General features: G+C 33.1%; 1 protein-coding gene across 2 annotated transcripts in view; it reads left to right on the top strand.

Moving 5' to 3' along the window:
• Nucleotides 1-14,235: 14,235 nt before the first annotated feature.
• The window catches only part of SAC8 (SAC domain-containing protein 8), a 170,894-nt gene continuing 162,050 nt past the window's right edge, over nucleotides 14,236-23,079 (top strand). For both annotated transcript variants that reach the window (XM_090016125.1, XM_090016126.1), the window contains exons 1-2: nucleotides 14,236-14,568; nucleotides 21,352-21,426. In XM_090016125.1, coding sequence (XP_089872251.1) covers nucleotides 14,286-14,568; nucleotides 21,352-21,426 — 358 coding nt within the window. In that variant the 5' untranslated portion in view covers nucleotides 14,236-14,285. The remainder of the gene's footprint in view (nucleotides 14,569-21,351; nucleotides 21,427-23,079) is intronic.

A 23,079-nucleotide genomic window follows, 5' to 3' on the forward strand; every position in this document is an offset into this window, starting at 1 on the left:
TCACTTGTTCATCATCAAAACCTTGTACTTGAAGTATCATGTACGGCTTCATTGTCGTAACAATTAAGGTAGTCTAGACCTCCATTAGAGATCTGCAACTACCTTGGTGAAGGTCTAATTTAGCTCGAAAGGAGGTCCGAGTAGAGGAAATAGTGGTGATATCGTTGCAGAAAAGACGTTTTTGGTAGAGAATCTCTACTTTTATGATGTTTGATTTTGGAATGCATTAGTATACCCTTTTTTTTTATTCAAGGCTTAGATCTACATACAATATATGCCTAGAATATCTATGGCTATTAGATCTACTTGAAAAAAGATTTTTGAAAACCCAAAACGGTGTTTTAGAATATCAGTTTTGAGAAAACGATTTGAAAAAGATTAGATTCAAAACCCTCAAGAACAAAAATCATATGAATAGATAGATCTATATTTTATTGAGTTGTCCATCATGTATAATGAATGTAGAAGCATGTTTTTGAGTGCTTTTTCATAGATCTTGATGTTGTAAATATGTCCCTTGCATAGATATTGGTTAAAAATATGCAAAAATAGTTTTTAACAAAGTTTTTGCCAAAAATGCTTTACGATTTTGATATTTTATGATAAAAAAAGTCATTTTGATCATATATGGTAGATTAGAACATGTATGACATGATTAAATAATATGTTATTGCATAAATAATTCATGATTCTATATTATTTTTATGTCTCTTGTGATTCTTGTATTGATGAAATCATATTTGAGATATTTCATGAAGTTTTTTGTGATTTTTGGATTATTTGTTAATATTTTAGCAAGATTAGCCTAAATATGATCAAAGATGTATTGTATGATATTGTAAATGTGTTTAGAGCATTCAAAAACCGTGATTGTATGAGTTCCACTATGTTTTGTGTTATTGCTTAATAGATCTTGCATGAGTTTGGATCTTGGTTATTTTGTTCTAGCTAGTTTCAAAAAAAAATCGGTATCTCTATAAAAATGAGATCAATAAATAACAATAAAAATGTTGAAGTTTTCTACACATTAAGAGCTTAAATTTATAATCTTGTTTTGTCCTGTTTGGTTTAGTTTTGAGGCCAAAATATTTATTGCAATAGAGCATAGATTTTCTGCCCTGACAGCAAGACTATTTCGACCAAAGATTTTGAAAGCTATAAAGCCCTAATCAAAACTGATCAAAATAAATTATGAAAAATCTGGGTGAAAGGTAACATATATAACAAGATTCTTTAAAAAGAATTTTGTCAAAAGATTTTTCTGTAAAGCTTAAGAAATTACTCAATCTGGATTAAATTTCTGCAATTAACAGGTCTGTCTGATATTATTTCTGAACAGGTTCAGTCCCAAAAAATTTTTAATTTTATTATAATAAATTTTGCAATTTTGTTTATTGGACTATGTTCCTAAGATGATGCAACAATCTTAGTAAAATTTTAAGAGTTAAATTCGGTACTTGTGATTTTTGGTGGCTTTTTTAAAATTGGGTTAATAAGGATTTGATCTGCACAGTATGATATGTGTTGATGCTGGGTTATATTTTACTTTGTGTATTATGTTGTTGATACTTAAATATGATATTGGACTGGTATGCATGTTAAATGAATGCATTTCATTATTTATTGAATTGGGCATGCATAAATATCAATGATTAGCCTACCTTGACTGTGTAAATGCATAATAATTATATTCTTGTATTGATTTTATGGTAGAGTCTAATCAAAAGCATGCATAGAGTGCCATGAATATTATTTGAACCCTAAATGTGGTTGCATGTTTGCATTGACACTATTAACAATGGAGTTAATTAAGAAATCAAAATAAAATTAATTCTCTTGGGGCTTATTGTGAGAGTAAACATGGTATTAACAGTTATGTTTGATATTTGGCTTAGCACGGAAGGTTGCCTTTGTCCTACATCCACAGGACTAGTAACTGGGGGAACAATTATGATTTATCCGTGGTGTGATAGGTAAGACTCATGAAGAAAATCTGATATATATCAAGATTACAGGAGTTGGAAACTCTTTCTATAAAATTATATTTCCTCTCTGGAGTATGGACATTTAGGATGTCACGTAGGTTAATAAGACACAATTATTTAAAAATACAAACCTAGGTCATAGCTACATCTGGGAAAGTTTGTATTGTACCCACAAACAGATATTGGCAAATAAAACAAGATTGTAAATTACATATAGATAGAACATGACATACATCATTTAAGCAAGAAAACAATAAGTGAAGATAAAAGTTATTCATGCATGAAGGATTTACAATACTGAAATGGTAAGTTCATGAATTTTGTAAATGTTCATGCATATATATAATTTATTATACTAATGCAAATCTTAGCATGAATTGATGTGTATAAAACTGACCTGCTATTTTAGTTGTTAGCATAATTTTATGTTATCGTCTGCTAAGATATGTGTTACATGATGTATATGAGGTTGTTTTTTAATTTATTTTAATATTGTGCATTGATTGCAAGTATGTTATTTTCTACGAGGCTTTCATGAGTCTAACCCATTTTATGGGGTTTCAGATAGATTATTACGTGTAACTGTGGAGCGAATGCAAAATGCTTAGGTGGTGTCGAGAGCCATTCTTTTCGTTTCCCAGGGATAGTCTTGGAAAAATTATTATTGTTATCAAAATACTCTGGTATGTATTTCAAATCATTGGAACTGAATTAAATATTAATGTTATTCATATTTTAATTCAGTTAGGATAATTTATTATATTATAACCCGCCCATAATGTTTAACCCAAAGAAAAAAGTTGTTTCCGCTGTTTTAAAAAGAAAAAAAAGTTTTCTCTGAAATTTTAAGGTTAAAATTTTGGGGTGTTACACATGTACATGAATCTGACCATGTATATGAATCTGTCCAGCAACTAGATATCATGCGTTAGTCGATCCATAAACATGAATCTGGCCAACAGTTGTGTATACTTATGTCTGGTTGATCCATGTATATGAATCAACCCAATTGATATTAAGTTATAACTAGTCGATCCATGTATATTAACTTGATTATGTACATGGATCAGACCAACTGTTGATATGTTTATCTATGACTGGCTGATCCATATACGTAAACATGTTCGTGTACATGAATCATACCAGCTGATTGTTAATTTATGCTTGGTCAATCCATGTACATGAAACATAAACTTGTTCACGTACATGAACTTGTTCACGTACATGAACTTGTTCATGTACATGAATCAGATCAACTGTGGAGATGTTTATATATGACAGCCCAATCCATGTATCTGGATCTAATCATGTACATAGATCAGACCGACTATTGATATGTTGAAATATGTCTAACCGATCCATGTAGATGAACTTGTTCATGTACATGAATCAAACCAGCTGTAATATCGTGTGTTTTTCTATAATTTTAAGTTCTAAAATTTTTTAAAATTTGGCTAAGGGTTTTGTAAAGTTGATAAAATCTTCGATTTTATGTGGTGTCAACTGAGTCTAGACGTGGCCCAGAACCCAATGACACGACCTAAATAATCCAATTAAGATTTGGTAAAACTGTTTGTTTTTTACATTTAAAATTGAGCAAAATTCAGGCAAAATTTAGGTAATATATCATTAGATGCGTCTCAAAATTCTAAAAACATTGATATTTTGTTTTTCTGAATTCAGGCTATGGTTGGCCCGAAAATCACATTTTTTAAAAAATGACCTGTCTCGATGTGACCAGTTCTGAATTGGATTAGATCGGATTTGATCCATTGGATCCAAGTTGATAGAAATTTGGACCCAATCCAAGACCCATATTAATAGTCTCTGGTCTAGTATGTGATCTATATGGATATTGGATATGGATCTAGATTCAGATCCAAAATTTAATTCCAACTAATTTAAAGTTTTAAATTCAATATAAAGGTTAAATTGAGTTAAAATCCATGTTAAGAAGACTCCTAGAAGGGTGTGATACCCTCTGAAACTTTTTAAAATTTTATTATTTAATAAATAAATAAATAATTATTAAATATTAATTAATTCTAAAATTTTATTTTGGATATGGCAGAGTTCTACATTTGTGGAACTCTACCTATTATGTAGGGATTCTAAACGGGGGGTGTCACCCTCTAGAAGAGACCAAATATGGTTAAAGTAAAATAGTAAAAGAAATAAAATAAAATAAGTGATAATAAGAGGATAATTAAGATTTGGTTAGAGAGAGATAGAGTTCTACATTTTATAGAAATAGAAGGACTCTAGAAGAGGCGTCACCCTTTTTCTAGAAGACCCAAAAAAATTTAGAAAGGGGTCTAACTAGCCCCTCTCTTTAGATTTCATTTTCTAGAGAAAGAGAGAGAAGGAAGAAGGGAAAATAAAGAAAGAAAAAAAAGAGAAGAGAGAACAAAGAAAGGAAAGAAGAAGAATAAGGAGGAGGAGAAGGTAAAGATTATCCCTTTTCGTTTCGATCATCCGACGAACACTTTTCCGGTCTTTTTCCATCTTCGATTCGAATGGATAGAATTAGTCTAAATCCAGTTTATGTGAGATTTTAGTGGAAAAATGGAGAAATCTGAACTAGAATACATTATATATATATATATGTTGTTAAATCAGCCATGCCATTTTCCTTTTGGCATGTACACGATTTTTGATTTTGTGCTTATAGTTTTTATGTTTTAAAGTTGAATTTTTCCTACATGTTATTTTTCTACATATTTCTTAATTGTAAATATGTTTTGCATATTTAAAAAACTCTAAAATCTTATCTGCCATTGTATATATGGACAAATCTGTCCTATAGAACATGTGGACAGATATGGACAAATCTGTCTGATAGTGTAGGTGGACATATTTGCCAATTACCTAGGTGTGCAGATCTGGTCCAGATTCGCTTAAAATTTGTCTTATGTGAATCAAACCAAACCTATCGTAGGTTTCAGTATGTTGTTTTATAAATTGTTATAATGACTGTGTTATAAAAAAAATTGCCATTAAGGTATATTGATGTGATTTTGAAAACAATAATTTTAAACCAAGAACTGCGCACCAAATAATAATTTTCAAACCAGTTCTTGCACTCGTGTAGAGTGTCAAGTCGGATCATCTCCTCAAGGAACAAGATTAAGACACATAATTTTACTTAAAAACTCACTTATTAATACCTCAAAAAGAAAAAAAATCACATTGTTCTTTGAATTACAATACAAATAAAAATAAACACACAAAAGAAAAGTAAAATCTATCGTAAGCTCAGGTCCATGCGTGCAAGACCAAGAAGCTCCAAAATATGTATATCCACCTCAGCCCACCCACCTCCTTGTTCAATAATACACCATTGAGAACCACCTGTAAAACAAAAACTAAATCTATTATACCAACTAAATGCAATAACTAATCAAAATAAAAGTTAATCAATTAACTTATACTATCTAAACTAAAACTAACTTAAAATAACATAACAAATCAAACAAATAACTACGTTACTTCTAACACAATTAAGACAACTAAGATAACTGAAGCAACTAAAGAACTACCCTACAATATTTAAAAACATGAAACAACTTTAAAGAAAATACGAAAAATAAAGGAAATAACTAAATTACCCTAAACTATGTAAAACTAGCTAACTACAACAAAGACAAGGACTTTCGGGTTGGACAGACTATGGGCAAGGTCAAAATGAAACGGATCAACACCAAACTCGGCTGAGACTTGGATTAAACCTTAAACTTATGTTCCCAACTTACCCTTAGACTAAACTCTATCAAAACTAAGTCAAACAGCAATAGAAAGGATGGAAATACCCCAACCATTATGAAATAAAGACTGCATTTTGATAGAAAACTGGTTTTCAAAAAAAGAGTGGAGACACAGTCAATTTGACTCCAAATGAGATAAAACTTTTAAGAATTTAAGTTAACACCCTGACGAAGCTAACGAAACTTACTCCGGGTCAAAACTTTACAGAAAAACACATAAAATGAAAATCCAAAGTCTGACAAAATTCTGTCAATTTTTTTGCAACTAACACTAACTAACTATAACTTAATTATAATTAAAAACTAATTAAACACAACTGAATTAATCTAAATTACTGACAAAAACAGAACTTTAACTACTGATAATCTATCCTAAAACACAAAATAACTAAAGAAAAACACTTATATCACTGAGAACAGGTAAAACTAAAATATCTACACTAACTACAATATCAACAATAACCAAATAAACTAACGATTACAAGTTAACAATTAAACTACTTAAATCAAATGAAGAACTAATTAATCTTGCAATTAAAGCAAGCAACAAAATAATAATAATGCAAAGCAAATAAAAAAATCAAGGTAAACTATCTAATTTAATCTATTTAACTAAAGCTAACCAATGTCTATGAAGCCCACAACTAGACTAGTTAACTAACTAAACTATCTGTTAACCAACAACTAACTTAGTTAACTTAAAACTAACTTAAGCTATCTAACCCAACTTCAAATAACTTAACCTAATGTAGCTTAGCAGGAATTAACCACTTAAGTTAATTAACTAATTAACTTAACTAATTCAACTACCAACTAGCTAAACACATTAACTACTAAACTATTAGCTTACTAACGATAATGAACACTAACTAAACTTATCTAATGTAAAACTAGAATCAAACTACCCTACCTAGTGTCTTTCAAATAAACAAACTTAACTAAACTAAATCTAACGATTAAAGCAATAAATAAACTACTAACTATCTCAATTAACTATATTAACTAATGTATAAACTAACTACTCTATAGGATGACTAACTAACTTGACTAATTTAATTAATCAAAGCTAATTAACTCTAACTTATTTGCTGTAATTAACAGAAAACAAAGGCAACTTAATTTATAATTTAACCTTAACTTAAAGCTTTAAATAACTAACTTAAGTTTTGTCTAAAACATTAATTAACAAAAATGGGAAAGTAACTATCTAAACCGGGCCCACCTAGAAATAACACCTAGACCAAATGGGCAACTACCATTTTCCCACACGTCTACCTCTTGGGCCCACGTAGACTCCCAAAGCTTACCTTACCCAAAACTATACTCAAACAAACTAGGAAAGTGGGTCAATACATTGACCAACTCTAAGAAGGAAAGTTATTAAAAGTTAAATTAGATACTTTCTAAAAACTTAATTATGAAGCAAATTAGAAACTAAAACCTATCCTAAACTTACAACACAAGACTTTCTAAAAACTTAATTAACTAAATTAGAAAGTAGATTTAAGAAAATTAGAAACTATTTAGGCTACCATTACTTACCAAATTAGAAAATAGAAATTCTAATTTAGCAACTTCCTAAACCACATGCAAGACCCTAGAAAATTAGCAACTAATCAATCTAATTAAACCAATCTAATGCTAAAATAACTCTTAATTGCCGTAATGAAATTAAAACTAAGAAAAAAACAATCTTAACTAAGAAAGACTAGAACACGATTTTGCAAAAACAAAACTTTGAACATGCAAAAACTGGTTTTATGAAGGGAGAAAGAAAAGAGAAAACAAACCCTAAAATTGACTTAATAAATCACGAGAAAATCCAGACATGACTCTCTTAGATCATAATAAAACAAACAAACAAAAATCACTAGAAAACTCGAAGTAGTCTGTCCTAAAAAAATCCGAGATCAAGGTTGGGTCAGACTAGGATTCTGCAGAACTAGGACAAAACCCTGATAAAATGCCAATATCTCTCAAACTACTGATCTAGTTGACCCCAAATTTGGATTGTAGACTCTAGACACATACACCAAACTACTCCTTAAATTTCAGCCCGAAATAGTTTCAGTATTGGTGTGGAGAATCCAAACAATTCGCGATTCTGTTTCAGGCATGTCCCCTAATAGGTTCTAGGCAGATCTGGTTCTTGAATTGAATACCGACAATCCAACCAAAAACATGACCCAAAAATTATTTTTCCTATAAACTAGACACATTAACTGCTAGAAAAAAATAAAACAAAAATTAACCTCCCAAGAAATAAAGCCAAATCAATTTTTAAAAGTAGTTCAGAAATCTCATTGTGCTAAAACACTCTAACCGCCCTATTACTTACAAAGAAGGCTAATTTCCCTTCACTAATAACACCTAAACCAGATAAAAATGTGGAAAAAGAATATCTAATCTAAATGTCTAAGCTACGATACATTAACAGAAATATAAATGCAAAAACCTAATTAGACTCGGTTTTAACTACAAGCGATGGGTGGGAAGGTGCACCTCAAGGGCTACCCGACGAGTTTGGGGAAGAAGAAAGTGATTCAAAGCTTTGAAGAGCACTCCACACGTCTCCTAGGCATGTTGCTACATGTGTTCTCTTGCTGGAACCGAATTGTCGAGGAGGGAGATCAATGGAGAAGAATAGAGGGCCAATGGTTGCAAAGGAAGAAGATTCTCGATTGTCGACTATGGAGGTAGATGGTGCTCTCGCACCAAATCCGAATGAAAAGTTTCAACCATCTGTACCTGTAAAAAAATAAAAGAAAGACACAACAAACCAGAGAGAAAATACGAAGGAAAACAATAGAGAAGAAGGGAAGAAGAAGAGGAAACTTTCATAGGAAGAAGATGGAACGTGGAGGAATAAGGAGATGACGTTGGAGAAGAAGAAGAAAGAAAGGAAGAGGGGAGGGTGTGTTTCTTAACTTTCTAGACCCTTTTCACAATAAGAACACTTAGTTTTTATACTAAACAATTTGTTAAAAAATCCTAAAACACACCTAGGTTAGAAACTATTTAGAAAAAACTACCTAAAATCAACTACTTTCTAAAAACATGGTTGCCTATTGAGGTGTTTTTTAAAAAATTTCTTACCTTGGGTTGATGGATCTAGGATTGATTTCAGCTTGAGTCTGGTCCAAGATCCAAGTTGAAGACTTTGGGATGGATCTGGATCCAAATCACCTAAAAAATTGATCCAATTACCTTAAAATAGCTCTATCTTCCTCATTTTAAATTGGTTTTACATGAAATTTGAAACATGGCTTCTTTGTACCAAAAACAACACAAACATGGCTACTTATCCTATAAAAACACATATAAATGCATGAATTCATGATAAATATGATATGCATTTCATGCATCATCACATATGTACATGTCTGGAATCGTTGGTTGTTAAAGGAAAAGAATATCCGATTTTCTGTTATGATCTATAACAGATTTATTTTAGTTTTTCAAGAGTATCAATGTTTCATATTAGAGTTATTTTAAGGTTGTTAAAACTGCTTAATATCAAAATGGGATTTGATGCCATTAGGTTGGTCCAAACTATTTTTAATGTCGACTTATGAACTGCTATGATGCTATTTTATTTTTTTAAAACCTCTAAACTGCATATAGGCATAATCATATATCAAAAAAAAATATATGCATATTATGTTTGATAAGCTCATGGTTGTATTGTTGTTTAGTATGCTTTTTGAAAGTTCAGTATGGGTCAGATTTGTTTTCCCCATGCATATAGACAAATATGGTCTAGTTCTACAGTATTTACACATGCAGATCTAGAGAGACCTGCAGGCTATCACTTATGGACAAATCTAGTTTAGATCTGTCCAGGGTACATATGCAGGTTGTTGTCGGGTTGGTTATAGATTCATACCTATGGTCGACCTGTATGAGGCTGCCCAAAAAAATTGTATATAGAAAAACAATTCAATTGTTGATAATAAAGAAAAAGAAACGAAATCTGTTATACTCGGTTAGTACTGATTTTCCTAAATTTGTTTTATTGCCCAAGCTCAAAAACTGACCCCTGTGAGGATCATGAGTGGATTGTTCAAATTTTGTTTTATCTATGATATGGCAAACATCAAAATTGTTTGATGTTGCCATATAGTTTGGCTTTCAAAACAATTTTGAGGTTATGGTTGTCGATTGTTGATTAGCATTACTTTGGAATACCTTTCTATGTTGTCGTGATTGGTTGACTACTAAATCATTCTTATGCTGCTATATATATATATTGTCATATGTGTTGTTAAATGCTTAAACTCTTGAGTTATGTGGACTGCTGTATGAAAGAATAGTGTTGCATGTTTTTGTGTGACACCTGTGACCACTTGTTTCTGTAGTATAAACATGCTGCCAACAACATGATAATGTTGTCCTGGGCATCGTGGCAGCCTAGATATGACTGTGAGGTTATGTGTTGTATCCCAAGCATGCCTAAATTGGCAAAAGTGTTTATTGGTTATGTATACTTATGAAATTTCATTATTATGTTGGCATAGATGTGCATATCATGAACACAAAATTTATGAAATTATTTTGATGTTGCATAAACATGATCATGTACATGTTTGGATGTTATGCATGAGACAAATCATGAAAGAAAAATGCATGTTGCAAACATTTGTTCGTGCACATATGCAATTTGTTTTGTATGTACATTCTTATTGTGTATGAATAAATGTGCATTATGGATATATTTCAATAGTCGTGTGTATGCATGTTCATTGAGGATTTTTGCATAAAATGCATTGATGGTCAAATGTAAACCATTGTAGGCCATGTGGGCCAGGAGCAAGTGTTGCTTTAAGATTTGTGTGTATGCATTGCAAAATTCATTTTAAAATTATTGGTTTTCTAATTTAATTGCATTATTAAATTTGTAACGGGCAAGGCACCGTGTTGGATTTTGCATGTTGATTTACAAAATAGTTCTTTAATAAAAAAATTGACTTTTGTTAAAAAGATAAAAGAGATAAACAATATAGTTAATATTTTTTTCTTGGATGTCCCTTCCACAGTGTGGAAATCTTATATAGCGATTTTAGAGAAACTGTGAAGATACTAAAACTTTGTGTACGATTATGCCTCTGAACCCGATATGATGGTTCACCTCCCGACCACGATTAAAGAAGTTTTCATCAACTTTGCCTGGGGCGGTGTTGTGACACAACTATTGTTTTTGGTATACCAAGAACGTGACATCAGTGGATGTTGATTTTTGTAGTGTCCCAACATTAGATGTTGATTTATAATGTTTTGATGAATGATGCTAATTTCTGATATCGGCCAATGAACAAGTATGTGACTTAATATAAAATACAAATTATGTATTAAGCTATAATTGAGAACCTAACTTGGGCTTTAAAAATTGTTGTACCCATTTTGAGTATCCGCGGGTTTTAATGAAAAGTAAAACAAAACTTATGTGTATTTAATAGAGACATGCATGTAAAAGAAAACTCTGGTAATAACTTAATAATTTATTTATGCATGTGCATTGAAATCATGCATATTTACTGATCTGCATTAGTTCATGCATTCTTACTTGTTATATTTCATGTGAGATATTGTCATTGCATGATAATTGTTTTTAAATGCTTGAATGATAATTGAATTATAAGATTGTTGTAGTTATGTCCCTTTGAAAACTTGCATGAATTTGATTTGTACTTTTTCTTGCCTATTTGTATTTTTAGAGGAATTTGTACAAAAAAATCTTCGATTCTTACCCAGTATTTCTATTATTTTTCTGAAGGCCTGGAGCTCAATGATAGGGATGACTGCCACAGGGAGCCTACGAGATCACGTGACTTACTTTTGTTATTCTTGAATAGTGTGGCTCTAAAATTTAATATGTTAATTTAATTATGTTCTCAGACTTTGATTATTAACTAATAAAGTTAGTTGTTTTGATTGGATGGTTCAATGTAAAGGTCACTTGTGGTTTGGGATTTGTTAAGTATGTGATGCTCCAAATCCTTGGGTTTTGGTTTCTGCAATTGTTAAAAAAAATCACTTTTCAATGGGGATGAGTTGGGGTCGTTACACCCACTAATAGTATTTATGTCTGGCCGATCTATGTACATGAATCAGACCAACTGATATTATTCATGTCTTGCAGATCCATGTACATGAACCTATTTATGTACATGAATCAAATCAACTTATATTCTTCATGTCTGGTTGATCCATGTACATCAACCTGTTCATGTACATGAATAAGATGAGCTGATGTTATATGATGCTTAATTGATTCATGTACACGAATCTGACCAGCTATAGGTATCTTTGTGATTGGTCAATCCATGTACATGAATCAGACTAGCCGTTGACATTTTTTTATTGGTCGATACATGTACATGAATTTGATCATGTACATGAATCTGACCCATATTTGATATTCTCTGATGGGTCAATGTATGTACATGAATCTGATCATGTATATGAATCTCACCAGTAGTTGACATTTTATGCATGGTCAATACATATTCATGAATCTGATCATGTAGATAAATTCGACCAACAATTGGTTACTTTTCAACTCGCCAATCTACATACATGAATTTGATCATGTACATGAATATGACGAGCACATTAAATTTGTTGTATAACCGATTTTAGTACATGAATATGACCCTGTACACGAATCTCATTGGCACTTAAAAATTTCTATATAGCCAATTTACGTACATGAAGATGATCATGTACCTAAATCTGATTGAAAAATGTATTTTTCTGACTTGGTGCATAAATCTGATCCTGAACCGATCAATTTGCAATTATGCATATCATACGCATGAATCTGATTTTTTATTTAGATGTTTGCATGACTGTGATCATATGCATGTTTGGTTGACCATATGCATAAATTTGATCATGAACGATGTGGTCTGCAAGCTTTCTATTTGTATGTATATGAGCTTGGCTAAATGTGTATTCTTTTTGTGTTTTGAATGTACATTGTGAACATAAATTATAAAATTGTGTGTGATTTATGTTCACTAAAATTTTTGCAATTCGCATAAATCACTTTTGAGATATGTTAGTGGTTATGTGTCAACTACTATGGGCTTATATAGGCCAGGAGCATGTGTTGCTCCAATGTTATTGAATTATTTATGCATTATTTTTTTTTTAATTATTGATATTTTAAATTTAATTACATTGTTAAATTATGAGGGTCAGGGCTCAAAATTGTTGTTGCATGTTGATTTGCAAAATAGTTATTGTATAAAGAACTTGAAATTGATTTAAAAATGGTAAAAAAGATAAAAAATAATGTAATTAATCTATTCTTTGATGTCCCTTCCACACAATGTGAATCTTAGATGGCAGTAATGGAGGATCGTGAAGATACTAAAACTTTGTATGCAATTGTGCCCTATAATATGATGCATGATTTATTTATTGGTCACAGTTTTAGGGAGCTTTCAACTAATTTGCCTGAGGGTATTGTCGTTGATTCGACTTTAGTTATTGATATACTAAGAAAGTGACGTCAGTGGATGTTGATTTTCCTGATGTCCTGACATTAGATCTTGATGTTTAATATTTCGATTAAAGGTATTAATTCTTGATACCGGTCGAGTAACAAGTGTGTAACCCAATAAATAAAATAAAAATTGTGTGCTAAGCTATAACTCATAACCTAATTTGAACCCCGAGAATTGTGCTCATTTTGAGTATTCGTAAGTTTAAGTTAAAATGAAAATTAAACTTGTGTGCATTTAATATGGACATGCATGCAAAAGCAACTCTCATAAATAACTTAATAAGTTATTCATGTATATTTTAGTGTTTAACATTAGTCCATGCATATTTGCATATTTGATTTTGCATGATATTTAGTTGAATGCTTGAATGATAAATTAATTGTGATAAATTATTGCTAGTGTTTTTCTCTAAAAATTTATGCAAAAGTTAATTTATGCTATTTCTTTTACTATTGAATTTTTAAAGGAATTCATACGAGGACTTTGGCTCTTACCCATTTTTTTTTTTTAAATTATTTTACAAGCACATATGTTCAGTGATGTCTTGGACTGATTAGCTGCAGGATGTGAGACTTGTGACTGGTGTTTGGGTTCTGACCAAAGAGCATAATTATGATAGAGTCGATTTTATGTTTGTAGCTTTTTGACATTGATTTAATTAATAAAGTTTATATTTATTACTTTAAGTTTTTAATACATAAAATACTTTGTGGTTTGGTTATATTAAATCTGTGATAAATATTTTTTACAATTGTTTAAAAAAAAATTCAACTATTTTTGGATGATTAGTTGGAATCATTACACTCGGATCCTAACCCGATACTCACACTTCAATGTCAGATCCGGGTTCGGACTCACCGGAATCCAAACCAGATCTGATGACGCTTATGTCGCATGACACCTCAACATTTTTACTTAAAATAATAAATAAAAAAGTGAAAAAATCGTCATCGCTATTCACGTGAAAGCAAGGGGGGAGATCGGTTGGTAAACGGAGGATATTTTGTGCGGCTGAAGAACGCCCGATGTCCTTTTCCTGCGGCCTTTGCGACAATCGATCCGTTGATTTTGCCTGCGAAGAAGAAGAAGAAGAAGAAGAAGAAGAAGACGAAGAAGAAGAAGGACAAATGGAAGACTTTCAACGAGACCCCTCGTCCCCCTCCTCTTCTGGGGAGCGTTTCAAGCTGTGTACGGAGATGCAATTGCTGGAATTCCCAGACAAGTTCGTCATAAAGCCAACAGATTCTCAATCCCATCAGCCTTTCTGGATCGACCGTTCCGACGGAATTCTTCGCCCCCTCGCCCTCGGTATCCATATCTTCCCTTCTCCTCCTCATTCATAAATCGAACTTCCTTTTCTACGAACAAAAGAATTCGGTTTCTACCAACGGGGGCTCCGCTTGTCTGGCAGGAGCAGTTAGTGCACGTCACCTTGTGTTGGGACGTTGCAAGTTCGAACCCCAAATGGTATGGTTGTATAACTGGTAGGGGTCTGCCTAACCCCAGCTTTCTCTGTAAAAAAAAAAAAGATTTCGGTTTCTTTTTACTGTAATTCTTCTTCCTGCTCTGTTTTTTTTTTACCATTTTTATAGAGTTTATTTATGGCATCTGTAACGAATCCGATTATGCGTCTTCCTCCAAAACTTTTGAAGATGGAATCTGTGGTTTTTATGGGCTGTCTTGTGCTACTCCTTTCATCATTGCATATGTAACTACGATGGCTCGGTTGGTTTATTTTTACTGTAATTCTTCTTCCTGCTCTGTTGTTTTTTTTACCATTTTTATAGAGTTTATTTAAGGCATCTGTAACGAATCCGATTATGCGTCTTCCTCCAAAACTTTTGAAGATGGAATCTGTGGTTTTTATGGGCTGTCTCGTGCTACTCCTTTCATCATTGCATATGTAACTACGATGGCTCGGTTGGTTTGCCTTGTGATATTTCTCGCATCATTGTACATGTATTTACGATGGTTCAACTTGGAATTATCGACCGAAAACGGCTTTTCATCTTCTACATTTGGGCTACACATTTACGATATTTGCCAATAAGCTGGCGCTCATCCGATTTCTCTAAGAAAAGGTGGTCCCATGGCCTTCTTATGTTCAGATGTTAAGGATTGTTACCCAGGATGCTGTTATCACACCTGTAGGTTGAGACTCGTCTAACCATGAAAACTTCCTAATCTAATCCCCTGTTACATCGTAAACAGATCACATCTGTATGGTTAGATCCACAAAGCATTCAGCAAACATTAGAAAATCAACGGGGCTATTACCACTTTAAAAAATCATTTTTTCAATGTGTTTTTGGCAAATCTAACCTCACAGATGTGATCTCCGTGATAAAAAACTTAAGAACCGGCTCTTATAACAATTTTTTTCTGTGTATATAAGATTTTATAATGTGCTAAAATTTAACCTTTTGAACAATTTAAAGATCTCTAGATTATAAAATCCTATATACAAATAAAAATTGCTATAAGAGCAGGTTTTTAGGTTTTTGATCATAGATATCACATCTGTACGGTTAGATTTTCCAGAAAACACCTTTGAAAAGGATTTCTAAAAGTGGGTGCCTCCCCGCCCACCCGCCCCCCCCTCAAAACACACATATATACATGTATATATAGATGTTGTATGTTTGCATCATACTATATTTGCTACTATAAAAAAAACAGTTCTATCTAACAGAAAGTCAAAGTTGCAATGGTTTGCTTAGTAAAAAACGTGCTTTGGATCTAACTGTTTTGGTGTGTAACATGTTTTTTCCTTCTTTGCCAAATCTTGGTGCATTATGAGCTGTTTATTTTTAGGTTCTTCTAGAAGCCAGTACACATCAAAATCTCAATATATAATACATCATCGTCACATCAAGCCTTATCCCAAGTACATGGGGTTGGTTTTACAAGTCTTTCTTACCTTTTACTCTATTCCTTTTGGTCTAGAACTGCAACTTTGGTCATCTTATAATCTTATGTTATCTTTGGTTCCATCCAGGTCATTAATGGCCACCCTCTTCTCTGAATTCCTTCCATATGGATTGTGTCACCTTGTCTTATTGGTTTTGTTATAAGTCTCTATACAACATGCCCATACCATCTTAAACGACATCCTCTAAATTTTCTTTCATTTCTATTTATACTTTTTCATCCATTCCATGCACGGTATTAACATGTGATCAACAACATCTAATGTCTTTTCTATAGCATTTCAGCTACCCAAAATTCAACACCATATAAGAGTATTAGTCTGTAACAGTCTTGTAGAATCGTCTGTTTAATTATAGGCACTTATTTATTACATAAGCTCCACTAATTTATTACCACTTTATCCAGCCAAAACAAGTCACTCATGATATTTTTCTCAAATTCATTATCTTTTATATTATATATCCTTGGATATACAAACATTTAGCATTTTAAATTGCAAGATCTTGTATATTTATGGCATTTCTTTCACTGGCCTCCTTACTGAATTTACTTTACATATATTCTACTTTTGTTGTATTCGTTCTTCAACCATTTTCTCTAATGTGTTCCTCCAAAATTCTCACTTCGTCTGTACATCTTTTTCTTGGATAACCAGGACTATGTCTTTTGCAAACAACATATGATAAGGGACCTCTTCTTGGATAGAAGAGTTCACTTTGTCCATCACGAATGCAAATAAGTCTATAGCATTTCACATTGTATGATTAGTCCAAAACATATTTGTCTCTTTATGCATAGTCCTAACAATTTTTACAACTCTGTCATACCTCTCATGAATGATTTCAGTATAAAATTATGAGATACCATTCTTCTTTCAATACTGATCAAATTAGTTGCTTTGAAATATTGTCATGACCTTTTCTAAAACAACAATAGCCCCATACAAATTTCACCTTCTCTGGACTTAGAAGGAGGCAGTTAGAGGTGACATGAACCACCGAAGACTTGGAAGGAGACAGTTAGAGGTGACATGAAAGATTATAAAGTGACTAAAGTTTTAGCTCTAGATAGACAGGAGTGGAGAAATGGGACTCGTAAAGCCGACCCTATGTAGTTAGGATAAGGCTTGATGATGATGATATCTATTCTTTTTATTAATTTTCTTAACAAGAAAATAGTCTGTAGTCGATCTCCTTGGCCTGAAACTAAATTGGTTTTGGTACATGTGATTCTCTTCTTAGTTACTTTGTTATTCTCGTTGGAAGCTCCATAGTATGATTTATAAGTTTAATATTCTTATAGTTAGTGCAACGTTAAATATCATCATTATTCTTGTATATGTGACCAACATATTTCTTCACTTGACTGACATTTTTCTTGTAGGAAAAACAATTTTTTAAAAGGCTTGTAGGAAAAACATTGTTAAATAATTTTGTCAACCATTTTGTTCCAATCTCAACTATTGGTATTGAAAATTTGATAGGCATGCCATCCACACCTAATTCTTTAATATTCTTCGTCTTCTTCATCACCATTTCTACTTCTTCATCACTAACTCTATCAATCATTTCTTAGTTAGGTTCTCCTTCTTGTTTTGCTTCAAATTTTCATTCTTCATCTAGCAATTAAAAAAAACATTCTCTATTTATACTTCATTTGATTATCTTTAAGTAAATCATTTTCATCTTTATCTTTAATACATCTCACTTGGTTTTAAATCTCTTGTTTTTCTTGCCGTATTTTTGCCAATTTGTACATATCTTTTACGTGTTCTTTTTGTACTATTTTATTGTATACATGATATGTGGCCTTACAACTTCTCTTGTCAACCTTAAACTTGTTTAAATCTATCATGCTTTGTCTTTTCTCATTTTTTAAATAGGCCTTATCGTTGCTTGGAATTTGAACTATTCGACTCCATTGCCAAGTTTATCTATGCATATGTCATTGCCTTTTGATTCTCCAAGTACGTGTTCAACAACTTGCTTAATATTACATGTCATTTGCCTCCAAAACTGTTATAAATAAGCCATCCAATTCCACACCCCTCATTTGAGCACCTTGATATTTGCTTGAGTAGAAGAAACATGGCAATTGCATTTGCGTGGTCAGATCCACAAAAAATGCAAATATTACAAAATTAATGGGCTACTAGATAGTATTCTATGATCGACATTCCCAAAGACCAGAACATATGCACACATACCCTATTTCTTCCAATTTGTGGAATGAATGAAGGCATATATGTATATATATGTATGGGCATGTGGACCAGAACCCAATTTTTCTCTATTTTGTTGAAATGGAAGAGGGTTTCTATATATGTCTATGTATGTATCTAACTCTTTGATGTCAATGTACATACCATGTCAATGAGCAAAATCCCATCCACTTGTGCATTTTTAAGTAGTTTAGACCATGTGGACAGATTTATCGTGGTTTATTTAGTATAGATTATGTTTTACATGTTTATGATTTGGATGTGAAAAAATTATGTTTTCAGTTGCATTTTGGTGCAATTCCAGTCATTCATTTTGCAGGGAGAGAAGAGGGAAGTCGCAGGGAGGTCGGGAGGTTGCCGACGCAGGGAGTTTGGCGAGGGTCTCCGGCGAGGGCTTCGATGGCAAAGGGAACTCGAGAGAGAGTGGGCTCGAGAGGGGGTTCGGGGTGAGAGGTGCGGTGCGGGGGAGGGTTCTCTTTAAGAGAACCCTTCCCCTGTGTGCCTTAAATAGGCACGAGGGGTGGGGGGGGGGGAGTCAGTGTCGATCCGAGTCTGGATCTGGATCCAACCCAGGTCCATTTTTTATGGGTTTTATAGATAACCACAACTTTTTACAAAATTATTACATAATCTAACTGTAAAGCATAAATCAAACAAATATCAACCTTAGAAAATGTTAAGGCATATAAAACAATTTAGATATGCTTGCCAACACTCACTTGTAACGCACAAACCAATCCATAATGCATGAGGTAGCTTTTATCTCTCTTATAGCTACTTACTTTTGAATGCATGAACATGTTACTTGCAATTAGTTTAAGTTTCCTCCTGACCTTTCTGTGGGTATTGTTCACAAACAAAAACAGATCAGATTTATGCATACAACCATGAAATCATGCTGAAAATACATAAATACAACACATACATCAATCTAACATCCAAAATCACTCTTTTTTTAAGAACACGTTTTTCTCAACATCGCCTTTCAAAAAAAGGATTTTGGGTTTTTAAAACCTAATTCAACATAAATCCTCTGTACATAAACCATAAAAAACAAGGTTCAATGCTTGATTGACCAATGCTAAACCCTATACATGCTGTAAAACGTAAAAATCGTGTACCTTAATGCGGTTTTGGTTCGGTTAAAATACCGCACATGAAAACGAAACTCAAATCTTAACGTAGCTTTCCTGAAACACCTCCAGAACACGAAAGAGGTCGGAGATCCCTTTCCCAACACATGTGGTCGCTGTCCATGGCCAAGGTACTGGCTTTGTATCAGCTCCAATACAAAAAAATGCACAAGAATGTGAACAAGATCAGCTAATATGGTCGGTCATCGAAAAAACCGTGGAGAAGAACACTTACCCGATGGATCCTAGGAAGATCATCTCCTTCTCCATAGCTGCACCACCAACGTCAATGGAGGTTCTCTTCCAAGAGGGGCGTGAGAGAGAGAGAAGAGAGAGAGAGAGTATTTGGGAGGTACGTGTGGGAGAGATACATAAGGAGAGAGGGGCGTGTGATAGGGAGGAGGAAGGAGAGCTTCTCTTTATAGCCTCCTCATGAGGTCTCCTACTTACATTAGGAAACCCCAAAGACTTAACTAACTAGGATTCCAACAAATTAAGGAACTATGTAGAAATTCCTGTAAAAGTATCTTCAACGAGATACTAATAGCAATATTACAATATTCTTGGAAACAAATGCGTACACATACGCACAACAAGAACACTTGAAACACTTGTGCACAAAAAGCACAACACAAACTCACAAATGCGCAAAAGCATACCCAAGAGTCATAAGATTGAAAAGGAGCTTGGGCTATAATCCCAAAAGCTTGAAGAATACACAAGGGGAGAGCCCCTTTAAATAGAGGAGGTGGAGTCCTTGGAGAGGCTCCACCTCTAGCCGTTGGAGCCCCTTCCAATGGTCACAAATGTGACCGTTGGAAGGGGCCCAACGACTAGATGGTGTTCCCCTCCAAGGTGCTTTCCTCCTTTTACAAAAAGCAACAAAAATAAAAAAAAGAAAAAGAATAAAAGGAAATTACAAAAACATATTCTAAAAAGAATATGTTATAAAAAAATTAAACTACCCCTACAGCTAAACAGTTAGAAATATATATTTTATATATATATAATAAGTAGATATATATACATATATATTAATATATGTATATGTATTACCTTATATATATATATATAAAATATATATATTACATTGCATGATTAGATTACATAATTTAACAATTCCTAGCTAATTAAGTCCCATAATTAAGAAAACAATTAATTAAATTGACTAAGTTAATTAGGATAAATAGGAGAGTAGGTGGGGACGTCCCACCTTGTTTGGACCATGATTTAGTCCATATCTTGGACTCTCATTCCAAGAGGATCTATATCCAAAGGGGCGTTTCACCCTATGGATGAAATTTCCATATCCAGGGTCCATATCCAAATTAAAATTCAAACCAAATTGAAATTCAAACCCAAATTAGAATTCAAACCCAAATTGAAATTCAAACCAAATTAGAGACATAAATTTCATCTTTATTTCTCAGAAAATTATGGAAAAATCTCAGGTGTTACTGCTGAGCATGACCAATATACTTCTGATTCATCTCTTTGGCATGTTTAACCCTTCCTTTCCTATGAGTGTTTCAATGCACAGGTAGTATACCAGATAAAGCGACAATTAGTAGTGCACAATTTTTTTACTGCTTATTCACATATTATTGTTGTTGACTTATAGCCTTATCCTTCCTTTAATTCTGCGGCCTAACATTTGATCATATTATCAGACAGTGTGGAGTTCCATATTTCATAGCAAGGCTTTTTTGATTGTTTTGGGTAGAGAACATACTATATATGCCCTTGATTAAGTTGCTCACTATCAACAAATGACATTTCTAATGCTAATTATCCGTTTATATGCAGATGATTTGTCTACTGGAGATCCAATAAAAGTTTCTGCTATCTTTGGTGTTGTTGGAACAATTAGACTCCTTGCAGGTAAATTTTGAACACTCAACATGTAACCAAACTCTGCTTCATGCAGTGTGCGACAAATGAATCATTTGTGTGGTTCTTGTGAAAGCATGCATCACAAAGTATTTTACTGTGCACTTTTTCGTGGATTTTAAATGGCAAGACTATATAGGTTCCAATAAAAATGCTGGGTTCTTCATTGTTTGATAAGAGGTAAATATGTTTCAGTAAATTCCTGAGGTTAACAGATTTTGTTTAGCACTAGGCACATTTGTACCTTTTCTGATAGACATTGACTAGAGAAAATTGTATAAACCTATTTGATCACTGGAAATCGGGATTGATGATAAACACATTGAAGAAAACAATGAGGCAATGGAATATCTGATATGGATCTGCTCTTTAAAATATAGTTTTGACTACTGGTGAAGATGTATCAATATCCGTATATGCTGCAAAATATTCAGTACTGGCATTTATTAGGCTGCTAGCAAACTAAGTTATAAGCTGAAAAAGTATACACATAATGTGGATAAGTATATAGCTGAAAATTATGGTGTTTGCGTGCATGTGCCTGAGTGCGAATGCGGATGCCTGTGTGCATGTGTGTAGGGGGGTTGTGTGCATGTGTGGCGTGTGTGTAGGGGGGTTATGTGTGCATGTTTGTGCAGGCGTATTTGCGTGTTTCTGCACGTTTCTATGTGTGTGAGTTTGTGTGTGCTTGTTGAAACTTGAAACTAGCTGACTATATGCATTACATGTGCTATATCTTGTCATATGATGATGAGATAAGTGAGTAATCCACTTAGTTGGTGGCAGGGTGTGGGGCCATTTAGAGGCACTCCATTTGTGGCTTTCATCTTGGCATTGATAACTTCAAGTGTATCGACCTTCTTAACTCCATGTGTGTCTGATATTGTAATTGTGTCTTGTTATGTTTTGCATGTGTGTAATGGCATGCTTGTAATTTGCTTATATTTTAATGGCTTTTAAGCCCAATGTGTATCAGGTTATATATAAAAAGGATTAGGGCACACCTCTTTGTGTGGTTGCCGATTTCAGATCATCTCTCTCTCTCTCTCTCTTTCTCCTTCTCTCTATTTTCTACTGAAAGAAGATTGTGGCGGCTTCCAGATATCTGATACTCAAAATATTTTCATGGTATCAAAGCAAGGCTGTGGATTTCTTCCAAAAGGTATGCCCATAGAGATCTAAAATTTGATCTTCCAGTTAGAAACTCTCTCCCTTATACTTTCTCAGTCTAAACCTTTCTTTTCTTCTTACCTCGCATTCTGTTCTCCTTTGGAGTGCTTCTTTTAAAATAGCATCAAATCCTCTTTTGACGTCAAGTCTTCAATCTGAAACCCTAAACATTTTGACGTCAAATCAGTGTTTCTTGTTATTCAAAAATCTTAAACTGAAAATCACGTTTGTTCTGGTATTAGATCAGATTTTGTTTTTTCTGATCTGTCAACTGTTTTGAAATATTCAATGTGTCGATATTTCTCTATCATTGTAGTATTCTATTTTGACATCCTGGATGGATTATTCTGACAGGTTTCTTATCTAAAGTCTGTCTATTTTGTTCATTACTCTTCTTCACCGTCTTTACACCCAAAATAACCGAATCTGAAATTTGTCCTGTTCATCAATATTCAGTCAGTACATATATTGGCA

Source organism: Nuphar pumila, chromosome 8 (genome assembly GCF_984573655.1).
Source record: "Nuphar pumila chromosome 8, dmNupPumi1.hap1.1, whole genome shotgun sequence".
NCBI classification, from domain to species: Eukaryota; Viridiplantae; Streptophyta; class Magnoliopsida; order Nymphaeales; family Nymphaeaceae; genus Nuphar; species Nuphar pumila.